Raw genomic sequence first — 23,434 nt, 5'->3', positions numbered from 1 at the left:
ATCATAGCTGATAGGGAGACCACGGTAAATACTCCCGCAAACGTCTTGTGCTCGAGCGAGAAGCTATGCAGAGGTGATGCTTGTTGAAATTTAGCAATGAATCATCTTAGTTCCATTTTTGGCTAGACTTTTCCCAGAGTGATTATGTACAGATCTAATGTTACAAATCAAGAGTATACATGTATTTTACAGGATCTTGGTACCAGTGCCAGAGGCCTGCTCCATGAAGAAGTTCTTCAGGGGTGCCAGGGCATTAACAGCTCTGAGACCAACGGAACGCAGCGGTATCAAAGGGCCACTCTCGACAGAGTAGAGCTTGTGGAGCTTGTCGCAGACATTGAGAATGATGTGGTTGGCGGCATATCTCTCGCTGTTGTAGGACTCAAGAGAGAGTGAGGTGCCAAGGTCCTGGCCATGAGAGACGGCAAACTCGATGGTCTTGACTAGACTCTGAGCATCTCCCTGACCTTGGTTCAGGCCTTGGCCTGCCAATGGGTGGATTGTATGAGCCGCGTCGCCCACAAGCGCAACACGTTCACCAGTATATGTATCAGCATGTCGCAGCTTCAGGGGGAAAGATGCGATACTGCCTTCTTGCACACCGACGACAGCCTGAGGAAGGGCCTTTGTATCAAAGTGCGTATGTTGTAAACGCCATGACAGCTCTTCTGCCTGGTTTTCCTGCTGAGAGTGCATAAAGCCAATATCGACAGGGCTTAGTCGGAAAGCAGCATTGACCATAGCAATAAAGTCCTTGGGGGCTAAGCTCTTAAGAAGAGCAGCCTTTTCTGGGGTAGTAGACCAGACTAGTGTAGCATACTTGCCAGGCATGGGCAACATCGCAACAGGTCCAGTGGGCAAGAACCGCTGATAAGCAATCTTGTTGAACTCACCACCCCAGCCCTCGCCTTCCAGCTCTAGAGTTGCGACAACACCATGTCTGCCGTAGTCCCAACCACGGCTATTTATCCCAGCAAATGTACGCACAGGGCTGTTGGCTCCGTCTGCTCCAACAAGAAGACGTGCTGCTAAGGATTGGCCACTTGAGAGCTGCACGACCGGCCATTCGCTCAAGTCAAGGTCCTCAGTTTCCTTGCCAAGATCAATGCTCTCGACCTTGGTCTTGTCAAAAACGTCCACTCCACCAAGCTCGTACAATCGTTTCAGCAGACCGGATGTCAAGTTCAGATTCTCCGTCATGTAGGCAATTGTTTTGTCTCCAGTCGTGCTGGGTGGCCAGTCGAACTCGATTCGGGCACCCGTAACTCCATCCCATACTTGCATCTCTTGATAGTCCTGAACTCGATCACGTTGCAAATGTCGCCATGCTCCAATCTTGTCGAGATACTGAGCCGATGCCGGGGTAAGAGAGCTACATCGGTTGGAGAATTGAGTCGAGGGAAGTGAGAACGAGGATATCCTGGAAAGGTCTTGAGCTTCAACAAGAGCCACTCGAAGGCCAGCAGTTATAGGATTGGCACCTAGCAGTGTTAAAGACGCCAATCAATTGAATACCAGAAACTTACGAAGAGCAGTCAGTAAACTCAGACCTGCCGGTCCGCCACCGACACACACAACGTCGTAGATGTTGTCCTGGGTAGAGGTCGAAGCCCGCCGCAGTTGGGACTGATATTGACGGGCACATGTCCGACAGACAAAGCCGGGCTTGCCCAGAACGGATCGACGAGCCAACATTTTCCTTTACCAAAATTATACGGTATGGCCAAGTAATCGGGTTGCGACAATTACAAAACCTACAATTGAGTGAAAGGCATAACTTGAAGCTCCATATCACTTTTAGCAAATCGTCCCTCAATCATTCGATAGCTTGTAGAGGTGGCACAATGTGGCTTGCACATGTGGCGGTGCTACAAGGATCCCATCTCAGCGACATGTTGAGCGGGTCAAAGTGACAGGGTGGTCACGAACCTGATTTGAGTTGCCACAGACAACCGCGCTATCAGTTGTCATTGCGTCAAGGGTCTCTCCCGCGCCCGTCATCAACAATTCGCTTGCCAACCCAGAGACAAACGGTTCTTTCACGATCCATCACCCCACCACTGCAGAATTTCTGCTCTTTTCTCAATATTCTTGTGAAAAGGATTTTTCATCTTATTTGTTGTGGTATCAGCTTTCAAAGTCGATATCGCTGACTCGAGAGTGGTTGCCTGCTCTCCTTTGTTGTTACTCTGAAACTCTTTGCACCTCAGGCTTGATTTACGAAGCTACAAAAACGTGGACGGTCTCCTATCTGCGACCTGCATGTTATATAACCTTACTATCCTCGTCCATGCCCTATACTTTCTTCGCTTATCGTTCTATTCGTTAAGCTAAGTCATCGCAATGGCCGATATCGACGATTATCTCGAAGAGGGTTTTGACCCGCGCTCTGTTACCGTACCACGCCTACGATCAATTCTTGTCACACATAACATCGAGTATCCGGGAACCGCAAAGAAGTCCCAGCTCGTTGAACTAGTGGAACAGCATGTTTTGCCCCAGGCCCCAAAGCTTCGAGCTCAGCGCGCGCGCGCCAAGAGGTCTAGCATGGGCATCGTGAACGCTGGCAGTCCCGAGGATAACGGTACTTGGGACGATTATGATCTGCCTCCCCCTTCAACGGTGAAGAAACGATCAAAGTCGCCACGAAAGACATCAAGTCGCATTAAGGTTGAGGATGATGCTCTTATGACTCCTGCGCCTAAAAGCCCCACAAAGCGTAGCACTCGATCAGTAAGCCGCGCGCTTTCGCACACTGACGAGCCCGATTACTATGAGGCGCCTCGCTCTGTCCGTCAGCCGCGCAGGTCCGTAACACCGCAGATTAAGCAAGAACCTGAACCTGAAGAAGACGAAGACGAAGACGAAGAGGAGGAGGAGGAGGAAGCAACAATTTTACCCGACCACGAAGAGAGTGTTTTTACATACGATAATCCCTTCCAAAGTGGAAGCTCCCCGGCTCAGAACAAAACACCCACCAACCGCCGTCGCACAGCTGGTGATTCTGTTAGGAGTGTAAAGTCTTCATCAAGGCTCAGAACAAGCGGTTACAGTGACGACTACGAGGAGTCCTACCAACCTCAAACTCCTATATATCGTGAGCCAACACCGGACTTGCTCGAACCCGGTGAGGAGTTTACACCTAATGAACAGCTGGAACTTGAGGAAGCTGCAAGTCGAGGCGAGACAGCGGTCGAGCCTCGCAAACCTGCGGGCCAGGTTACCCGTAAAGGCGGTTTCAAGGCTCCTCTCTTGGTGCTATTTTTGTCACTCTTCGGAGCGTACCTTGCCTGGTATCGCCAAGAGAAGATAGCTGTTGGATACTGCGAGGTTGGTGGACAAGCAAAATCGCTTGTGTCTCCAGACTTTCCTGTTCCAGACGCTCTCTTGCCTTTCGTTGAGCCCCAATGCGAACGTTGCCCAGCCCATGCTTACTGTTACGGAGACTACTCAGTTCGTTGTGAGAGTGGCTTCATTCTCAAGCCTCACCCTTTGTCTCTTGGTGGTCTGGTCCCTGTCCCACCCACTTGTGAGCCTGATGGTGAGAAGGCCAGGCGTGTCAAGGCCGTGGCCGATAAGGCTATTGAAGAACTCAGAGAACGACGAGCCCAGTATGAGTGTGGTGAACTTGTTACTGAAGATGGTCATAAGGAAGACTCTCCTGCCATTCCCGAACACGAGCTTAAGAAGACTGTTAGTCGCAAACGCTCCCATAGACTCAGCGAGGAGGAGTTCGATGAACTTTGGGCCGCCGCTATCGGCGAAGTTGCGACAAGGGAAGAGGTCGAGATTATTGAGACAGCACCGTAAGTCATTTCTACTTGAACGCCGGAAAAGCCAAGCTGGCAACAACATTATTGCTTCAACTGTTTCTGACCATGGACTAACCAGATCCACTGTCGACCCTACAGATCGTCCGATTCCTCCGATCTTCCAGATCGACAGCTATCGTCCACGTCTCTCGCTCGCCTTCCGCTCACCTGCGCGCTCAAACGATCGCTCCGACTCAGTTTGGCAAGATATCGACTCACAATTGGACTTTTAATTAGTGCCATCTTGGGCGTCTTCTATATGCGGGCCCGATACCAGAAGCATGTAGCTACAAAAGCTCAGATTCCCGCGTTGGTCGATACCGTCCTAGGAAGACTTGCCAACCAGAAGGAGCTGGGTGAGGAGGGCATTGACGACCCGTGGCTGTTTCTACCAAACTTGAGAGATGACGTTCTCCGAACTGTGCACTCGTTGTCCGAGCGGGAACGCATCTGGCAGCGAGTCCGAGCTGTGGTAGAACAGAACAGCAACGTCCGAACGAGTCAGCGCGAGGGAAGAAGCGGCGAGGTTGGACGTGCTTGGGAATGGATTGGCCCTGTCGCTGGCGAGGGGGCGAGGAGGAGACGAAGTGGCCGAGTGTCGGTCGGTCCTGACTTGCACACAGACTCTCCAGAGGGTTCAAAGGCCACGTCCCAGATGAAGAAATGGGAGGAACCAAGGCCTCTCTACTAATATTTATGTTTAATGTATTTTGAGCATTGACTCGATAGCATTCCATAATTACCATTTCCTATCTTCTTAGCAGGAGATTATTTTGGGTAATGGGGCAATGGAGCAGATGCTCTTGGGATAGGCGTTGAGGCTTTAGTCCTTTCAATGTACGATTATTGTACAAATGCATGAGAATTTAAACCAGACATGCCAACATAGCCGATGATTTGCACAATAGAAGATTGAACTATCATAGATGCAATAACCCCGCCGTCAGTAGCCTAAAGCACACAGCTAATGTGATTGAATAACAACATACGATAAATTCACTTGAGTCGATTATCATTTGAGTGTGGCAGCTGAAGCTGTTGTGTTGTAGATGTGTTTTTGATATTTTGCGATCCGCCGAGAATAGGCGATGTCGGAGATCCCGACCTTTCCCGACGAGCAATTTACAGCTCCGATAAACCCATTTGAACACAATGGACCCAAACCTCGAGATCTCACAGACAACAGCTATCCGGCAATGAAGTAACTAGGGTCTTGATTGATTCGGCTAATGCACAGGTGTTTTTATAACACAAAGGGGGTACAAAGAAAAACCGTGGAATCCGGTGATCGAGACTCTAGCGGCGTGGAATTATCTATTGGGCCTTCGAGGCAACGATCTCTGTAAAAGTGTGTTAGCCATGTCATCAGATTGGCCGAGATTGGTGAGACATACTCTCAATATCAGCAACACTCTGCTGGAGGATCTGCTGAAGGACCTTGGGGTTCTCGAGCTCCTTCTGGACCTTGGCGATAACGGACTGAGCAAGCTCCTTCTGCTGGCGCTGCTTGACCTGACTCTCGTATCGGACCCAGGACTCAAGGACGGCCTTGGCCTCAGCAGCCAGAGCGGTCTTCTGCTCAAGCTCGAAAGCCTCAGACTCAAGCTTGGCGGTCTCCTACAAAACAACCGTAATCAGCCATAGCCCATATTTTCATCCAACAGGCACTTCGAATTTACCTTGGAAACCTCGAACAGGTTCTTGGTGATCTCAACAACGCTGCCCATCTGCTTGACGTCCTCAATACGGCCCTTGACAGCCTCGGTGTGGTCGGCACGGGCGCTGTTGAGAATGTTCTTGATCTTGTTGTTCTGCGCCTCAGCCCACTCCTTGTAGGCAGGGCCACCGTACTTGATCAGAGCACCCCAGACGGAAAGAAGGGAGACGGCGATGATGGTCTCCTCGTTCATGACGTAGTACTCGCTGGAGATGGCGTAGATGGAGAGAGCGGCGGCGGAGCTGAGAATGGCGCTCTTGCTGAGGATGCTGTTACCGGGAAGAGAGTCGATGATGCTCTGAGCCTTCTTCTTTGGGTCCTCGGCGGGAACATTGCTGTTGTATCGCGCGGCGGCAACGGAGAAGGCAGGGGCAGCTCGGCGGGCGAGGACGGGTCGGAGGAGGGGAGCGCCTACATATCGGGGGTCAGTAGGGGTCAACGGTGCGCCAATTGGGGTCGAATTGGCTTCGAATCGAGGAATTCGAGGTTTCTCGACGTACCGACGGCGCTTCGTGCCAAGCGTGACGCCATTGTGAGATGGTTCGTGATGGGGGTATCCGGGGCTTGTCGTTGATCGGAGAGCTGGAAGTGAGGTTGAGGTTTTATCGCGCTAGCTCGGCAACAATCAAAAACACGTGACCTTGATTGATCAAGTAGATCTGGAAGGCCGGGATTTTACCGTGTGAATGCAGCTTAACGTTGATTGGACAAAATTTCAACGTCTAAAGATTTTGAAGATTTCCCTTTTCATAACTTAGATGAGAGAAGTATCAATCTTTTGACCATTAATCGCCTCTGGTATTCAACTTTTCTCGTGGATCTTAAGCCTACCGCGGGGCTTTGATCTGATTGCTCTCACTCACCGTTCTATTAAGATAATCATTCTATCGATCAACTTCTCATATTTCAACATGTCAAAAACGGTTTCTGAGCGCTCCAAGCGCAAGAGGTCCTCCATCCAAGAGGAACCCACCAAGCGTCGACGCTCATCGGTATCAAGCGATGAGTCCGAAGACCCCAACGCCAAGATTCTTCTGATGGAAAAGGGCATTTTGGAGTCGAGAAAAAACTACAATGACATTGCTGTTCTTCTCGGTACTGCTAATGGCTTCAAGAATGGCGACGCAGAAAGTATGCTAGCCACAGTCGCTCTGTGCCGAATTTTTCTACGGTTACTTGCCCAAGGATCCATGACTTCCAAGAAGACTCTTTCTGACAAGGACAAAACTGTCGTGAACTGGCTCAAGAAGCAGTTTGAAGAGTTCAAGAAAACTCTACTTGCTATGCTAGAGGATGAAGAACTGGCACCCACAGCCCTGACCTTGAGTATGAGGACGCTCAAAGGCGAGGGTGAGTCTCTCTACAATCGTGAAGACTACACATTCCCACGTGCTTTCCTCCTCGAAATTGTTTCTTCCTTGCTTGAGAGTGACAATGAGGAGGTGATGAAGACCTATGTCGAGGAATTTGTGGAAGAGTATGATGATCTTCGTTTCTACACATTCGATGTTGTCAAGAATATTATAAAGGCGCATGAAGACAGTCCCTCACCACAGCTTTTTGAACGCTGCTTCGCGTTGCTCTCAGCTCTCGATGGCGTACCTGAGTCTGCCAATCAACTCGAGGATTTCTATATTCCTAAGCCCAAGAAGAAGGGTCACCCTCTCTGCAGCGTAAACAAGCACAAGAAACAAGGTCAGGATGCATGGTTTGCTCTGATGGGCCTTATCGGTGAAGACGGGCAACGGCAACGAAAACAGATCCTCGAAGTCCTCGCGACAGTGATTGCGCCCTGGTTCGCACAGCCCGAGGTTCTCTCGGACTTCTTGACAGACTGCTACGATGCAGGCGGTTCGACTTCTCTCCTCGCTCTTTCCGGCGTCTTTTACTTGATCTCAGAACGAAACCTCGACTATCCATCCTTTTACACCAAACTTTACTCTCTCCTTGATCGCGACATCCTGCATTCTAAGCATCGGTCTCGATTCTTCCGTCTTCTCGACACCTTCCTTGCCTCGACACATCTTCCGGCTGCCCTGGTGGCTAGTTTCATCAAGCGTCTTGCTCGTCTCTCACTGAACGCTCCTCCTGGAGCTATTGTGTTCGTCACACCTTGGATTTATAACTTGCTCAAGCGTCACCCGACGTGCACATTTATGATTCACCGCGAGATTCGAGACCCAGAGGTGAAGAAGCACATCGAGGAGCACGGTGCCGAAGACCCATTTCTGCCAGACGAGACGGATCCTATCCACACGCAGGCGATTGACAGTTGTTTGTGGGAGCTTGTCCAGCTGCAGTCGCATTACCACCCTAATGTTGCGACAATCTCCAAAATTATCTCTGAGCAGTTCACTAAGCAGTCATATAACATGGAGGATTTCCTTGATCACTCATACGCTACTGTAAGTGTTTTCACTCCTAATATTTACAGATTGGAAAGATGCTAACCCTTTTGATAGCTTCTCGATGCTGAGATAGCGAAGGAGATCAAGAAGGCCCCTGTTACCGAGTTCCATATCCCTAAGAAGGTCTTTTTCCCCAATGAGGGTGCTGATGAGCCTGATAACCTGTTTGTCAAATTGTGGGATTTTGGACAGAACTGAGGGTGCTCAGAATGAATGTTGTTTACAGTTGTTAATACCAAGCCGTTGGTTAAAAAGTATTCAGAATATAGATACCTCTACAAGATGATAGCCTAATTTACAAAAGGATCAAATGGGCCTAAAAATGGATATTACTCATTTTCCTCCTTGTCGTACACCTTTGCAAAGATCAACACATTTGTTCATTTGAAATCCCTTGTATTTGCCAAGTTATTGGGTAGAGTAACATTGTTCTTGAAAACTAGCAACAAAAAAATAAAAAGATAGAAAGGATGTAGGGCTCTTGAAGAGCCCGACTTTTTTCAAGTCGACGCGGGCCTGATTCGAACAGACGCCTCCGAGGAGAATAGATTTCTAGTCTATCGCGTTAGACCACTCCGCCACCGCGCCTTTTCTATTTGATGGTTGATATACAGAAATCGATCAACAAGTCCTGAAAGCTCAGAAGGAAGAGCTCATCGTTCTGAATGCCATTGGGATCCTCGCAGCAGTTTAGTGGTTTAGTAAAGAAGCCCGAATGCCTTCCTCCATTCAGTTTAATGCCCACTGAAGCATCGGTGTGAGGCGGATGTTTAACTCTAATGTTAATCTTATAATTGAATCTCGCTTTAATTCTACATAGAGAGATAAGTTAATACCTTCTGTCTCGCTCCAGTGTGGGTGTTCTCGATCGACAATTTGCCAGGTAATTTTATAATCCAACATTTATACATGCTAAGGATAACGTGGTGGTTTCGTGGTAATGATATTATTGAGTATAGACGCCTAGACTGGTAGCACACTGTTTCACTCAAAGCTTGGCCATGCAGAACAGAATCATTCGACAATCCAACTCGCAGTCCGACAAGGATCCATATTTACCAACCCCAGGGCACCTACAAGGCACGTTCGCTGCGGGCATTTGTCCCTGGATAAATTCCATTGGTGGCTTCTGCTTGCAGCTTGTATGCGCTAAAGGTTAGTCTAAGTCACTGTAGTCGACCTGCTAACATTTTGGTTTATGACAGTCCTCACGTGGGCAAATGCATTCAACTGCACCTGCAGTCAATTGGATCACGAGTAAGTATACTCTGATTCAAAAGAGAGTTCATAGCCATACCAATTTATTTGACCATTGGAAAAGTATCGGTTTCACTTGGAAAAATGGACCAAATTTCGTTTTGACTTTTTCTTCTTCTGCTTGCATGTTAGTGCGAACCACACTAAAAGTGCATATCCCCTGTCAACCTTTGATCTGACATCATTACCTCTTGATTTGTAGCGGCTTGCAAGCGAGACCTCGCACCACTACGTACACCTTTGGCGTTGGCTTTTCTCCTCACCTATCCTCGGAATTTTCCTTTCTCTTCCCTCGCCATTGACTTCATTTATCGGCGACTCTCACAATGTCGAGCAATCGTTTTGCCGACTTGGGTAGCCCGAGCAAACCCACGTCAACCCCTCCTACTTCAAATCCGAACCAGGCCCAGGCTCCTGAGTCCTCAAATAACTCCAACGCATCCAAGGCTAGGAAGAGGAAGGGACATCGCGGTGGTAGGAAGAAAAGGACGCGCAGAAAGAGCTTTGCGGCATTGGACGACGATGAGCATGATGAGGTTCGCGAAGCTACAGGAGAGGGTTTCTTTAATCTTCCTCGCGCAAACTTAAGCAATACCAGTATCGACAGTGAAGCATTGTTAGATCATCGGTGAGTTATCCACATGTGGAGTATTGTCATGACGCCCACTAATAAGACTATCAGAGATCATCAGCCATTGCGTCCCAGACGAACCTCAACCGCACCAGCTCCTGGTGGTATCCCAGTGTCCCCATATACAGGCTCGAGTAGCAATCGCCTGCGATCGATACCGGCGGTTTCTGCTGAGCAGGAGCACGGAGAGCACGCAGTATGGGACGAAAACGCACCACTACTTGGCGAATCGATAGTTTCTGGCTACGGTGCAAGTGAAGCAAGGTCGAATCGCACGAGAAGCCGTCGCGCGTCGAACAAATCTTCAACAACGCGCCTAGGAACCTCATCCGGCGCACGAGACAATTACGATGTCAATGCTCCTCCATCAATGCCCGGCTCACCTACGTTTGGTACTGCCGACCGCATAGAGCTCAGCTTAGGGGATGTCATGATACGAGACGGACTCGGCGCTCGTGACGATTCTCCACATCGGTTAATGGGCGAGATCGACTGCCATTCCGACATTGATGACATGCGGGATGGCCGTCCCGACATGAACCGTAGGATGGCGACCGAAGCCGAGCAGGATGTGTGCTTCCCTGCTCCTGGCATGTCAGAGCTTGGCGACGATGATGCTCAATCGCAGGCTCACGAGCACCGGCAGTACCGAACGCGTCGCCGCCGTGGTCAATGGCCTGACTTGTCTGTTCTAGAGGACTGGAGCCACATGGAGAAAGAGGATCGGACAGAGGAGCGTCGAGTCAAACGTATCACTGAGCCGCAGCTCATCAATGGTCGTCTACGTCCAGTACGTAAAGGACAGTTTTACGAGGCAGTCGAAGAGTCACCATACCGATTCACGTACTTCAACGAGGAGTTCCAGAGCACAGTTCATAGTCAGACCATTTCTGAACTGGTTCAGCCTGGGGGGGGATTCCGCGAACTTTTTGTTCCAGACCCTCGGGTGCTTTCAGATGATGAATCCGACGATGAGGACATTGAACCTATGCTACCAACCAAACTCCATAACCTCAACACGGATGGGAACTCAAAGGCTCACACACGCCAACCATCCCTATCAACTGTCCACGATCACCACGAATCACGCGAAGGGACTATATCACCTCTCAAAGATCCTTTGGCACATGTCATCTCGCAAAGTGAGTCTGGCCGTGCCACACCCAGTGGTCGAAAATCTGCAGACGAAACAGCCCATGTCTCTCAGAATACTGAAGGAGATTCAAACGAAAAAATGATTAGGTACGGCGAGCGGCCAGTCTGGTGGCTTGATGTTCTTCGTCCCACTGAGGCTGAGATGAAAGTTATATCTAAAGCATTCGGCATCCACCCGCTTACTGCAGAGGATATTATGCTCCAGGAAGCTCGCGAGAAGGTCGAGCTTTTCCGACATTATTACTTTGTCAACTACCGATCATTTGATCAGGACGAAGACGGCAACAACTTTTTGGAGCCTGTTGATATGTACGTCGTCGTCTTCCGTGAGGGGGTCATCAGTTTCCATTTCTCGAGGACACCACATCCCGCCAATGTCCGCCGCAGAATTCGACAGCTGAAGGACTACTTGATACTTTCTTCGGATTGGATCTCATACGCCATTATTGACGACATCACTGACGTTTTTGCGCCATTGATCGAGAAAATCGAAACAGAAGTTGATGATATTGACGATGCCATCCTAAGGCTGCACTCTTCTGCTGATAAGAGACTTAATGATGAATCTTCCAAGAGCGATGAAGCGATGGGGGGCTCTGACTCAAACGTAGACATGCTCCAGCAGGTGGGAGAGTGCAGAAAGAAAGTGATGAAGCTTTACAGGTTGTTGGGTAACAAGGCAGACGTTATCAAGGGTTTTGCAAAACGCTGCAACGAACGATGGGACGTTGCACCACGATCAGAAATTGGTCTGTATCTTGGTGATATCCAAGATCACATTGTCACTATGACTGCCAATCTTGGCCACTATGAAAAGTATGTCGTTTCTCACTTATACCAAAACCCCGCTAACATGTCCAGGATTCTCGCTCGCTCCCATGGCAACTACCTCGCTCAGATCAACATACGCATGAACGAGCGTCAAGAACAGACAGCCGACGTTCTTGGCAAGCTCACTGTGCTCGGAACGATCGTACTACCCATGAACATCATCACAGGTTTGTGGGGTATGAACGTGTGGGTACCAGGCCAGGAGTATGAAGGGGACCTCACATGGTTCTTCTGGATTACCGGTGGCTTATTGTTCTTTGGCCTCGCATGCTACATGATCGCCAAGAGGGTATACAATATTGTTTAATGCGGTAAATATTTACCGGATGAGGCATGGGAGGAAGAGCAAAGCATACTATTTTACGTTTTCTGTCCAGGAGCATACAAGGCAAACAGCGAACTTGCAGCTCCGCTTCATTCTCTTTGTATTGGTGGTGTTCAGGAATATATCAGTATGAGATGGATTTGGGATTCGGAGTTTTCGTTCAGGGATACACATTCGTCTTGTGCTGGTAGATGGTTGGGATTTCTCCCGGTGGTATAGCTAGAAACAAAATTGCTCCGAGCCCAAGAATATAATGTCAGCGTTCAGATTTCTAACTTGTCGTATGTTGGTATTTATGATTTCATAGGCTTGACTGAACTTGATACTTCAACAAGCATTTCACCGGTTGTCAATGACCATCCACCAATAACATTTTCTACTTCTCAGATAACCTATAGTAATAATAACTAATGCTTCTTTTGTGTTTGAACCAATTATCTCGTTTCACTATGCACAAGATACGATTGTGGCACGAAAACTGAAACTGGACAATTCCGAAAAGCCCACCCTATACCTGGTCCATCCAAGAGGAGGGGCGTTGAACAACTTGCACATTGTAGTAACTTGATGGTCGCTGTGGGTACCTTGGATTGATATGAGTATATGTGAGATGTTGTAATGTTATATTAATAGTATTTTTTTGGTTCAAAGATATATCAGCTTGAAGCGAGAGATCGCCATTTTGTCGCCTTATGCGCTGAGGGATGTCATCCCAAATGCAGCACAACAAGTTGCGTGCAGTTATCTGCAACGCCATATGGCAGTTAGCTACAATACTTCTTCTCTTGACCCGTCCTCGGGTATGGCATCCACAACAGCAAATCCGTAGCCAATTCTACGCCATAACGCCTGATACACCCAATGTCGACCTAAGCTAGGATACGAAGGGTCCTGCCGTGTTCTTCGGTATGCGGTACTGAATCATTCCTCAAGGCCTTCCGTCATCCGTTCTTTGATACAAGTTTACCTCCGCTGTCCGGCAAAGCTAGCTCGGAGAGCTAGAATCTGTTGCCTCTCTGCCTCGGGAAGCATATCAATCTGGGCCTGAGGAAGCTCCATGACTGCGCGCATCAGGGCTTCCTGGTCTTGCGCAACTGGCGCGGGGGCGGCAGCAGGAGGGGCAGCGTAAGGCTGAGGTGGTGCTTGGTACGGCATAGCAGCCACAGGTGGAGTGTTACTCACACCGGGGAAGCCAGGCATGGGGGCAGGAGGGAAAGCAGCCGGAGGCGGCGCTCCAGGCTCAACAACAGACTGGATCGCCTCAGGTGAAACAAGACCCATGAGGAGCAGAGCCTGGAACACAGCGTATCCCAGTTGTGGCGCTTGTTGCAGAAGCTCGGTAGCTCGCTGCGGCTCTGTGGTTGCGAGAGTTTTCATCTGGGAAAGAATGTCGAGAAGCTGAGGAGGAGGTAGGGTTTCGAGTGTTCGTGAAATAGCATCGGTGCAAGTAACGCCAGGTGGTAGCTCCTTTCCAGCGGGCAGAGGAGGAAGCGTGCTGGGCTGTGCATTGTAGCTGGGTGCCGCGCCGTTCGAAGCGTGTGCGTTGTAGCCGGATGTGCCTTGGTCCTTGTCGTCATCACTGCTTTTTTGTTCGTTGCTGAAATCGACGCGAAGTTTTCGGCCCATAATCTCATAATCGTTCAAGTTGCGGACAGCGGAAGAGGCAGAGTCTAGGCGCTTATGTTAGAAATGAATGGGAGCGATAGATTTTCGAGTATTGTACCTGTATCGGGGTAATCTGCGAAACCAAAACCCTTGGGTCGGCCAGTCTCAGAATCGTAAACGAGGCGGAAACGCTCGACCTTGCCAGCACTACTGAAGATATCGGTAATTTGTTCCTCGGTGAGACCTGAGAGAGAGGTTAGATGTCATGCGCTGAGCATGCGGAGGTTCGACATACCATAGGGAATGTTGCCGACAAAGACAACGCGAGAAGGTGGCCTTGTGGACATGATGTTGACGTGATATGAATAGATGTCGCAATTGACAGGAACAACAATGGGCACAGAGAAATTTATCAGAACGTGATATATGGCAGCGAACTGTAGAGTCTGATCAAGGATGAGATCCTATGCTTTGTTGCTATAGCGAAGACAAAAAAAGTATCACAAGTCGCAATGGTTTGTTGAGTTTGGAAGAAAGCTGGAATTTCTCAGCCTTGCCAATAAATCGACGTTAGGCTGTTGCGCAAAGAGCTTCAGTGGAGACTCGAAACCCGCGCGGCCAACCAGAGACAAGAATGGCCCGAGTCTTTGTTCTGAGACAGTCACAGTTAAGGCACTTTGCATTCTTGCCTCGGTGGGAACGCAGAGCAGGAAGTCTTGTTAATCCACTGCCATTAACTAGTACATCGGTATTCAACATCTTCTTATATGTTGATTTGGCTATATGTCACAGCAATTCATGTTTGATTCGCATTTATAAAGTTCATCCATTTGGTAGTTGCGATATCTCATGTAGGAAGATGGAGACTAATTGAGACGCTAGACCTGTCCTGGATTAGCGTACTGATATGGAGGGGACTAGACCCTGCAAAGCGCCCCCGGAGCTACGTTTTAGAACAGGACGTCAGCCGCAGTAGGAAAAAGGTGGCCTTTACATTTCAGGAAAACGACAACTTGTACTGTAATTCTTTCTATTCTCGCATTTGCTTGTGTTTTCTTTTTCTTTTGCTTGATCGGATTCTCGAGTGCCAGGTGCAGATCTGAAATCACGCAGAGAACCTCGACAAATGCTGTCTCTCTTTTTTCACGGTTGATCTGATCCATCTCTTGTTCTTGTATATCCGTTCCAATTCCTCGCAACCGTACCTGCCTCTCCTTTTTGATTGGTGTCGCAACTTCAAGACACTCTCAACTCAACAACTATCCCGGCTATCGCTGTCGCAGATAGATCGCCATGGCTCCAAAATCGAGATTTACAAGGCTTGATGCCTTTACCAAGACAGTCGATGAAGCGCGAATTCGAACGACGAGTGGTGGTATCGTCACGATCGTATCCTTGCTGGTGGTCCTGTTCCTGTCCTGGGGTGAATGGGCAGAGTATCGTCGCATTGATATACATCCTGAGTTGATTGTGGACAAGGGAAGAGGTATGCGAAAGGCATCCACTGCCATTGGATCATCTGCGCTCTTTCGGAACCAATACTGATACAATCTTGTCTTATAGGCGAGCGCATGGAGATTCATCTTAACATCACCTTCCCCAAGATGCCCTGTGAGCTACTGACTCTGGATGTCATGGATGTTTCTGGCGAGCAGCAGCACGGAGTTATGCACGGTGTCAACAAAGTCCGCCTCCAACCTGAGAACAAAGGAGGTGCTGTTATCGATACCAAGTCCCTCTCGCTCCACGATGATGCCGCCCACCACCTCGACCCCTCCTACTGCGGTGGCTGCTACGGTGCTCAACCTCCTGCCAATGCTCAGAAAGCCGGTTGTTGTCAGACTTGTGACGAAGTTCGCGAGGCCTATGCCCAGGCCTCGTGGGCCTTTGGCCGTGGTGAGGGCGTTGAGCAGTGTGAACGCGAGCATTATGGCGAGAAGCTGGACGCTCAGCGTGACGAGGGTTGCCGTATTGAGGGAGGCCTACGTGTGAACAAGGTTATTGGTAACTTCCATTTCGCCCCCGGACGAAGCTTCAGCAGCGGCAATATGCACGTTCACGATCTTAAGAACTACTGGGATGTGCCCAAGGGTCACACACATGACTTCACTCACCATGTGCACTCTCTTCGCTTCGGTCCTCAGCTCCCTGACCACATCGCCCGCAAGGTCGGCGCAAAGAACACGCTCTGGACCAACCACCACCAGAACCCTCTCGACGACACTCACCAGGAAACCCACGACCCCAACTACAACTTTATGTACTTTGTCAAGATTGTGCCAACCTCTTACCTACCCCTTGGCTGGGACAGCAAGGGCATCAAGATTGCTGGTCTCTTACAAGACGACAACGCTGGTCTTGGGGCTTACGGTTACGCTGAGGATGGCAGCCTCGAGACTCACCAGTACTCTGTGACCAGCCACAGACGAAGCCTGGCAGGTGGTAACGATGCTGCTGAGGGTCACGCAGAGCGTCAACACACCAGCGGTGGTATCCCTGGTGTCTTCTTCTCCTACGTAAGTGCATCCTTATATCAACATCGGTGTGATATCGAAGCTAACAGTCGCATCAGGATATCTCTCCCATGAAGGTTGTCAACCGTGAAGAGAAGGCCAAGACCTTCAGTGGTTTCCTTGCTGGACTTTGCGCCATTGTCGGTGGAACTCTGACTGTGGCCGCTGCTGTTGACCGAGGATTGTTTGAGGGCGCGGCTCGTCTCAAGAAGATGCGATCCAAGGACCTGTAAGCGGGCGGAGTTACATTTTGAGAGATTTATAAAGACGAGAGTGACTGGTTTAGCAGATAGGCTTTAGCCAAAATGTCATTGGTAGAGGACAGCATACCTACCTAGACATACAAAAAGTCCACTGCTATATGCGTTGGAAGGGTAGGCGTTCTGGATTAGTTGTGATCTTAAGCAGCATTGTAAATGTTAAGAGACTGCGTTTTTGCATAGGCATACTGTATAAGTTGCAATATATTGAACTTCAATTGGAGTATACAGTATATGATGAGGCCCATTCAATATGGATCTGATGTCGCATGAGAGGGTAAAAAAAGATGTCGCTAGTCTGCTTACAGTACAGTACAGTACCAGAGTATCCGTACTTAGCTTGCGAATTCGCAACGGTCTTGACAGGGAACAATTGATTGAGATCTGCAGCCACGGAAGTAAGCACATGGGGAGCTCCCAGAGACCCAGAGCTTCTGCATTTTCTTCTTTCTTTACCGGAAGATCTTGGATTGACGACACCCATGGAGTCGATCTTTACTGGCTTTGTGCCTGTCACAAAAGGTGAGCACGGAGATTAGTGACGAAATCCTCAATTGACCGTGCGTAAATAATGGATACTCAGATAGTCTAGTGACGAAGCGAAGGGCTGCCATTTTATATGATGCATGAACTGTCCGGGTTCATGATACTTATTGGCGGAGCGAGAGACGGCAGTAAGAGAAATGGATGCGCGACAGTCATGGATAAGGCCCAATTAAGCGACGTCTTGAATATTTTCGGCAGAAGGGCTTGATGATGAGAGAGTCTAACAAAACATCGTGACCAGTCATAGGTAAAGAAGACATAGTGTTAGTCTCTACTTGAAGTCGTTAAGTTTAGTCGTTGAAATTGCTTCAAGGAACAGAATATGTGATTGGCTTATCAAGTCAACCCATCAATTGTTCCAATCCAAACATGATCAGAATTCAGGGTCCGGAATGGTCACAGGGAAAGATTACCAAAGAGTACTAGCCGAATCTTGAGAGGTCCAAACGAACCCACAGCATTTGCAACAGACACCATATGCAGACAGAATGCGACCAGTCATTGCAGTGGTGAAACCGTAGCCACACGCAGCAACGAGCCTGGATTATGATACGGCAAACACTGTTGGCCTCGTGCGTCACTGGAAAGTGCCCTTGCATACTTCTCTGTAGCACAAGCAGTGGTGGCTTGATGTTGACATCTCGATCCAGCAAGGCAGTTCAAAGTCAGTGCACCTTGTTAGTCTTGAAGAATGAGTGTACGCGTCTTTGATGTCTAACAAATCTCTAGTCCATGTGAAGTCTGGATGAACACGCGTGCAGTTTAATTTGCCTTGTGGTCCCTTGGCTTTGACCAGCGCAGCACATGGGTTGCTAAAAAAAGGGTGATCCTGGGGCGGAGGAAATGGACGTTAGCCATGTATGGATCCAATACTTTAGTGCACAGAGGCGGAGGGATACGGCGTTAGTGTAGAACTCGACTGCGAATCTAGGGTCCATATTCGATGGGACAGAATGACCTTCTAGACCACTGTTGGGGTTTCCAAGATAATAATTCGGTACGATAAACCAACGGATCCTGGATCACATACAGTAAAGGTATCATAAAAGGGGGCAATGAAGAGGCCATGTTCAACCCAGCCCCAAAGACATACTCTACCTCGAGGTGCCGTGCACTAAGAAAGCGTTGGCTTTGCTGCTGGATTTAAATCGAGAGGTGAGGCTGAGGATAATTCCATCAACTAACCTAGGTAGTGCTTAGCGGTCACGAGGACTTTCAAATGGTGTCGACAAAGGGTGGATAGTGCAATTGAATTGAATCGAATGGGCAACAGTTTTTAATTACGGATGAAAAATACAGTACATAGTGATTTTGCTAATGGAAATGATTCATATTGGATCCCGACAGGATGCAATGGAGGCCCAAGTACCCCAGACCGAGGCGTTGTGGATGCAACCGAATTGGTCTGGTCCCTTAAAAAGTGCACCAGGACCCGGAAGCGGCTTGGAATTGGTGGAGTCTGTCGAGGAAGCCCCTGGCTGGTGTCTCATTGCATTGCTAGGTACCTACCTATCTGTAGATTGCCTTGCGTCTTGTATCCGGCATCGCATCGCATTGTGTTTGTATCCATGGATGGATGTTTTGATAGCCTCGAGTTTTCCCTCAAGAACCAAGGACGATGACATATGATATAGTCGAAGCGTACAAAGACAAGAAACAAGTTATTACCAGACTAGAGAGCCTTAAGATACAGAAAACATTGACTATCATGCAAAAATACAGGTCATTTGAGATGTTATTAGTCCCTTGTTGTTGTTACCGCGGTTGCTGGTCCTCTGCTCCGAAGCAACGAGATTAGATGCAACTGACCAAAGCCGATGAAACTTAACCAGGTAAGTTACAAGATAGCTGCCCTTCCGAGTAAAGCATCTTAATATCGTACATATCTAATAAAACTTTTGGCTCAGGGTAAGGAGCTCGCCTACCTTTAAATGGTTGTGTCTCCGTCTCGAGTGGATTCGTACCTATCTATCAAAACAAAAAAGAAGCATTACATGACCATTGCTGACAACCTTAAGCACGGTAGTCAATAGTCAAGGCCCCTTTTGGTCACGAGGAGACCAGTCTCGGTCTTGGATCAGTTTAGTTTCGGAGGAATTGAGTTAGGCTTGGATATTGTGTATGCCAAAGCGGGGTGAAATATCAGATCAGCGTAGTTTATGTTGGGTGCTCGTATTCAATCAAGAGTTTGAACTTCAGATACGATGTTGAGGCTGAGAGGGTCATAGATTGTACGTGGTAAGCGGGCGGCGATGTTGAATTCCCTCAGAAGAACTAGATTTGCACATCGTGAGCACAGACTTCCGTTATCAAGTGGCGATAGCGAGGGGTCTTGGTGCCTTGATAGAGTAGATTATGAGACTACACTATAGATTGATCCCGTCATGGATATCAGATTGGATCGTGTAAACGAGAGCATGGGTGTGGGTATGGTGTAGTCCCGTCCTACCTGTACCTTAGTAGGTCAGTACTGTAAGGGGCGTCCAAATTTCATAGAGGTTACATGTTGTGCAACTCAAACTTAATGACCTTTAACTTCACATGTAAGTCTGGTCTATCTTGCCAGTGCTTTGTCTCTATCTCGGCCATTGGGTCTTTTTTCACACCGTACATATTCTTGAATTCAACGCCTTTTTCTGTCTGCATGTATCAGTATTCACATCCATACAGTACCCTCTTTCTGATCCATGTCCCATCATGAATGGACCCGTCGAGAAAAAAAGGGAAAGGGACTGGATCCATTGTTGATCCATCCAATGGCATGGGCCTCCACTCTTCTTCCATCAATCGTGTGCACTGTAACGCATGCCTAATAAAGCCACACAGGGCAAGTAAATTAGCTTCTTCTAGGTCCTTGGGGGCCATGTTCTGGGCTACTTTCACTTGGGCGTAGCGTCTGGTCTGGGTCTCATGGACCTTAAACCTCCACTACCTCCCACCTACCGTAGTCTATAGTCTCTACCTCTACTCACCTCCATCTCATCCAAGACAACTCGCCATTGTTCGCTACATGTACATTGTTTGAATTGTCATTCACACACTCACTACGCACTCGCCGCTCGTTTTTACCGCTTTGCGTATTCTCTTCTATTACCTTCTGTTGCTTTTGCTTTTCCAATTCTTCAGTCGACCGCACCTACAGTATCAGCCAAACGTCATTCAACGCCTATCGACACCCATGAGAATCCCTCATCAACAACACCTACCGTAGCGCAAGTAGCACAGTATTCTCAAGTATATACCAAGACATCGCTCGCTTCGCTGCCGATCCTACATCATCTTTCTCCCTCTTGTCTTGCCTTTTATTAGTCCTCCACCGACTTCCATCTTGGACTCCTGGCTCTCTGCCTGTTTCAACTTTGTTCCATCGACCATCTCCGTACCACATATCGCATAGCGCGGCCCGCGCAAGATCCTCTCCGCCGCCGATCGCTCCTTGGCTGTTGTCTCGCTTTCGACTCGCCGTCATTCTTAACGTCTTTGACCAGCCATCGCGCATTATTTACTATCTTTTGCCAATAGCTATAGCAGGACTATTTCCCGTCTATTCATGTTTCCGCCCACGACTTTTACTTAGAACATCAGATCTTCGTCCCTGAGAGCATCTGCGCCAGCTTGTTCGACCCGGTGGAACGTCAAAGCGGAAACCCATCAAGCTAACTTGGTCAAGCAAGATCTGGAGTAGTGAACTGAGTTGGAATACTTGGAAGACGTCGCCGTCGCACTTTCGCCGTGCGCATTTGCTGTTCAGCTTGATTTTCTGCATGGAAACAGACCTCGATAGCTGGACCTGACCTGCACAACGACCATCATGTCACGTCCGTCTTTACTCGACTTGCGATCGGACTCGTCAAATTCGAACCTCTCTACAGTCTCTAAACCCTTGCGCTCACCTCGCCTTCATGTCGCTGGTGAAGTACCCCCAGAGTTGTCCCCACTGGACGCTTTCGCCATGCAGAGTCGACTGCTCGCAAGGCAACTTCAAGAAAGCGCCAAGGAGGGTAACCGAATGAGTCGCCTGCCCCCTTTAACCACAGAAAGTCCTTTGATTGTCCAGGGACGTTCAGATTACTTTCGCTCTTTATCACAAGATTCTGGCTCCGAAGCTGGTGACCACCCTCCTCTACGACCCCCTTCCGGCTTTGGAATGAGGACTGAAGTAGAGGATGCATTCACCGACGATGCTGAGCGTCCTGTATCGATGCACCCACGAATGAGCCGGATACCGCCCACTCCCGATCAGGAGGTGCCTGCGATACCTCCACGAGCTCCCTCTAGGGGACGAATCTTGGACCATATCGATGAGGCAAGCTCGCTTTACGGCGCCAGAACGGAACGATCACCCTCACCTTTAGTTAGCGATACGCAATCCCAGTCAGATAGACGACTCGAATCATCTCCATCCCGGAAAGAAGACAATGCTTCATTGCTCTCCGCTCGAAGACCGAGCGGTTCAGTTAGTGGATCTATCGCCGGCTCACCAGATAAGCCCAAAATGCATTCTTTTGATGAGCTTGGTCTTGCACCACCTCAGAACCTGTTCCCTCAGAGAAGGCGTGCGCCCAGCAATGTCTCATCCCCAGCAATACCGTCCGAGGAGGATCACAACATGGCGGGTTCTTTCCACTCATTGCCTCCACGAAAACTGTCATCTGCAAGTGCAATGACATCGCCAGCAGTTGGATCTTATCGACGATCGCCTTCCATCGGTTCCGAATCATCCGCTCTTCCTCGACCCTCCTTCAACTTCTCAAGACCTATGAGCAGGTCTGGCACACCTGGTATGGAGCCACCCCTGAGACAAGCTTCCTCTGATAGCCAACCTTCGTTCATATTGGCTGATGACTCGGCTCATACACCAGTGAGCATGCATAGTGAGGCCTTCCTTGACCAGCAGGCCGAAGATCGAGACAAGGGCGCACCGTCCTATATCTACTCTAAATTTTCGCTCCCACGAGGCAAAGCCATCCAGCGAACAGGATCCGAAGAAGAAACCGCCGAGGCGCCTTTCGACAGGCAACAGCCCATGGTCCCCCCCAGCGACGTTCACAAATTCGAGACTGCTCCTCCCCCGTCACCCCCGACCCGACCTTCGAGCTCTTCGGCCGATATCGTTCCAGATGACTCTTTAGCATCGGGTAGCCCGATGCCGAAAGCATCAATGGAATTGAGAAAGGTTCAGTCTGAGACAACACCACCTCCTATGCCAGAACTGTCCCCCACGCCGAGCAGATCAGCTGAGGAATCGCGAGCTTCGGAGGATGCACCAAGGGGTCGTGGACGAGATCGTACTCCCCTATCAATAGCTACAAGCGATACAGCAAGTACGATTAGACCACCACCTACTGCTCGTTCGACAGCGCCTACTGCTTCAGAGATGACAGCGGAGGAGCATCTGTCAAAGGGTATCGCATGCCATGAAAGTGGAGATTTGAAGGAATCAACATATCATCTGCGCTATGCCGCTCGTTTGAACGATCCGACCGCCATGCTTCTCTACGCGTTGGCTTGCCGCCATGGATGGGGCATGCGCGCGAACCAGAAAGAAGGTGTGGAATGGCTCCGAAAAGCCGCTGAGTACGCTAGCGTCGAGATCGCGGATGATGAGAGCCATGCGAAGGAAGGCAAGCATGTCGATGTGGTAGAGCGAAGGACTCGAAAAGCTCAATTTGCCTTGAGCATTTACGAATTGGGAGTGAGCCACATGAATGGCTGGGGAATTGAGCAGGATAAATCCCTGGCTCTACGGTGCTTCGAGATCGCTGGTAGTAAGTCTCATTCGTGCAACCTATTCGAAAGCCACATACTAACCAATGTACTAGACTGGGGTGATGTCGATGCGCTGGCTGAAGCTGGTTTCTGCTATGCTCAAGGTATTGGCTGCAAGAAAAACCTCAGGAAGAGCGCCAAGTTCTATCGCATGGCTGAAGCCAAGGGCATGAGCATGGTTGGGAACAGTTGGTGAGTTTGGCTTGAACATCCCTTTCAATATATACCTACTGACACGAACCAGGATCCACAAGGCCAAATACGACGATGACAACGAGTCAACAACGTCCAAGAAAGATAAAAAGAAGGCCAGGAGCAAGTCACGTACCAGAACCATGTTTGGACTCAAATGAGCCAGATAGCAGTTTCAGTGATACGCCTACTACGATAATGATGACATCTTCGGCATACCCATTTAATCGGAGTTTTGACTGGTTTTCCGCATTGATCGGGGGTTTTATAGGGTCTATGGAGGAAATATTCTTGTGCTTCCTGCAGCGATTGCTCAGAGCAAGCGTTGGACCAGGCAGAGGAACTCAATTTGGTTCCGCTTACAGCGTCGACTTCTCAAGACGACGCTTTATTCTTTTAACGTATATGCGCCC

The 23,434-nt window shown here is 49.1% G+C and overlaps 8 protein-coding genes across 8 annotated transcripts; 5 read left to right on the top strand and 3 right to left on the bottom strand.

The window, feature by feature from the left end:
• Nucleotides 1-186: 186 nt before the first annotated feature.
• Nucleotides 187-1,695, bottom strand: FIESC28_03555 (uncharacterized protein; the record flags this gene model as incomplete). Its single annotated transcript, XM_031157704.1, has 2 exons — nucleotides 187-1,481; nucleotides 1,527-1,695. 2 exons carry the CDS (start codon nucleotides 1,693-1,695, stop codon nucleotides 187-189), a joined length of 1,464 nt encoding a protein of 487 aa, XP_031018217.1.
• Nucleotides 1,696-2,343: 648 nt separating this feature from the next.
• On the top strand, nucleotides 2,344-4,503 carry FIESC28_03554 (uncharacterized protein; the record flags this gene model as incomplete). Its single annotated transcript, XM_031157703.1, has 2 exons — nucleotides 2,344-3,806; nucleotides 4,050-4,503. The coding sequence occupies 2 exons, from the start codon at nucleotides 2,344-2,346 to the stop codon at nucleotides 4,501-4,503; spliced, it is 1,917 nt and encodes a 638-aa protein (XP_031018216.1).
• A 623-nt stretch (nucleotides 4,504-5,126) lies between these two features.
• On the bottom strand, nucleotides 5,127-6,060 carry FIESC28_03553 (uncharacterized protein; the record flags this gene model as incomplete). The annotated part of the gene is made up of 4 exons (XM_031157702.1): nucleotides 5,127-5,152; nucleotides 5,207-5,429; nucleotides 5,492-5,940; nucleotides 6,030-6,060. The coding sequence occupies 4 exons, from the start codon at nucleotides 6,058-6,060 to the stop codon at nucleotides 5,127-5,129; spliced, it is 729 nt and encodes a 242-aa protein (XP_031018215.1).
• A 380-nt stretch (nucleotides 6,061-6,440) lies between these two features.
• FIESC28_03552 (uncharacterized protein) lies at nucleotides 6,441-8,135 on the top strand (the record flags this gene model as incomplete). Its single annotated transcript, XM_031157701.1, has 2 exons — nucleotides 6,441-7,934; nucleotides 7,992-8,135. 2 exons carry the CDS (start codon nucleotides 6,441-6,443, stop codon nucleotides 8,133-8,135), a joined length of 1,638 nt encoding a protein of 545 aa, XP_031018214.1.
• A 1,385-nt stretch (nucleotides 8,136-9,520) lies between these two features.
• FIESC28_03551 (uncharacterized protein) lies at nucleotides 9,521-12,118 on the top strand (the record flags this gene model as incomplete). The annotated part of the gene is made up of 3 exons (XM_031157700.1): nucleotides 9,521-9,822; nucleotides 9,877-11,796; nucleotides 11,842-12,118. The coding sequence occupies 3 exons, from the start codon at nucleotides 9,521-9,523 to the stop codon at nucleotides 12,116-12,118; spliced, it is 2,499 nt and encodes an 832-aa protein (XP_031018213.1).
• A 981-nt stretch (nucleotides 12,119-13,099) lies between these two features.
• FIESC28_03550 (uncharacterized protein) lies at nucleotides 13,100-14,088 on the bottom strand (the record flags this gene model as incomplete). The annotated part of the gene is made up of 3 exons (XM_031157699.1): nucleotides 13,100-13,806; nucleotides 13,860-13,985; nucleotides 14,037-14,088. 3 exons carry the CDS (start codon nucleotides 14,086-14,088, stop codon nucleotides 13,100-13,102), a joined length of 885 nt encoding a protein of 294 aa, XP_031018212.1.
• A 946-nt stretch (nucleotides 14,089-15,034) lies between these two features.
• Nucleotides 15,035-16,487, top strand: FIESC28_03549 (uncharacterized protein; the record flags this gene model as incomplete). The annotated part of the gene is made up of 3 exons (XM_031157698.1): nucleotides 15,035-15,227; nucleotides 15,305-16,257; nucleotides 16,314-16,487. 3 exons carry the CDS (start codon nucleotides 15,035-15,037, stop codon nucleotides 16,485-16,487), a joined length of 1,320 nt encoding a protein of 439 aa, XP_031018211.1.
• Nucleotides 16,488-20,871: 4,384 nt separating this feature from the next.
• On the top strand, nucleotides 20,872-23,182 carry FIESC28_03548 (uncharacterized protein; the record flags this gene model as incomplete). Its single annotated transcript, XM_031157697.1, has 3 exons — nucleotides 20,872-22,828; nucleotides 22,883-23,021; nucleotides 23,074-23,182. The coding sequence occupies 3 exons, from the start codon at nucleotides 20,872-20,874 to the stop codon at nucleotides 23,180-23,182; spliced, it is 2,205 nt and encodes a 734-aa protein (XP_031018210.1).
• Nucleotides 23,183-23,434: the final 252 nt, after the last annotated feature.

This window comes from Fusarium coffeatum (genome assembly GCF_003316985.1).
Source record: "Fusarium coffeatum strain FIESC_28 chromosome Unknown BRIP53273_contig_75, whole genome shotgun sequence".
Lineage (NCBI taxonomy): Eukaryota > Fungi > Ascomycota > Sordariomycetes > Hypocreales > Nectriaceae > Fusarium > Fusarium coffeatum.
This window is presented reverse-complemented; position numbering and strand designations above follow the sequence as displayed.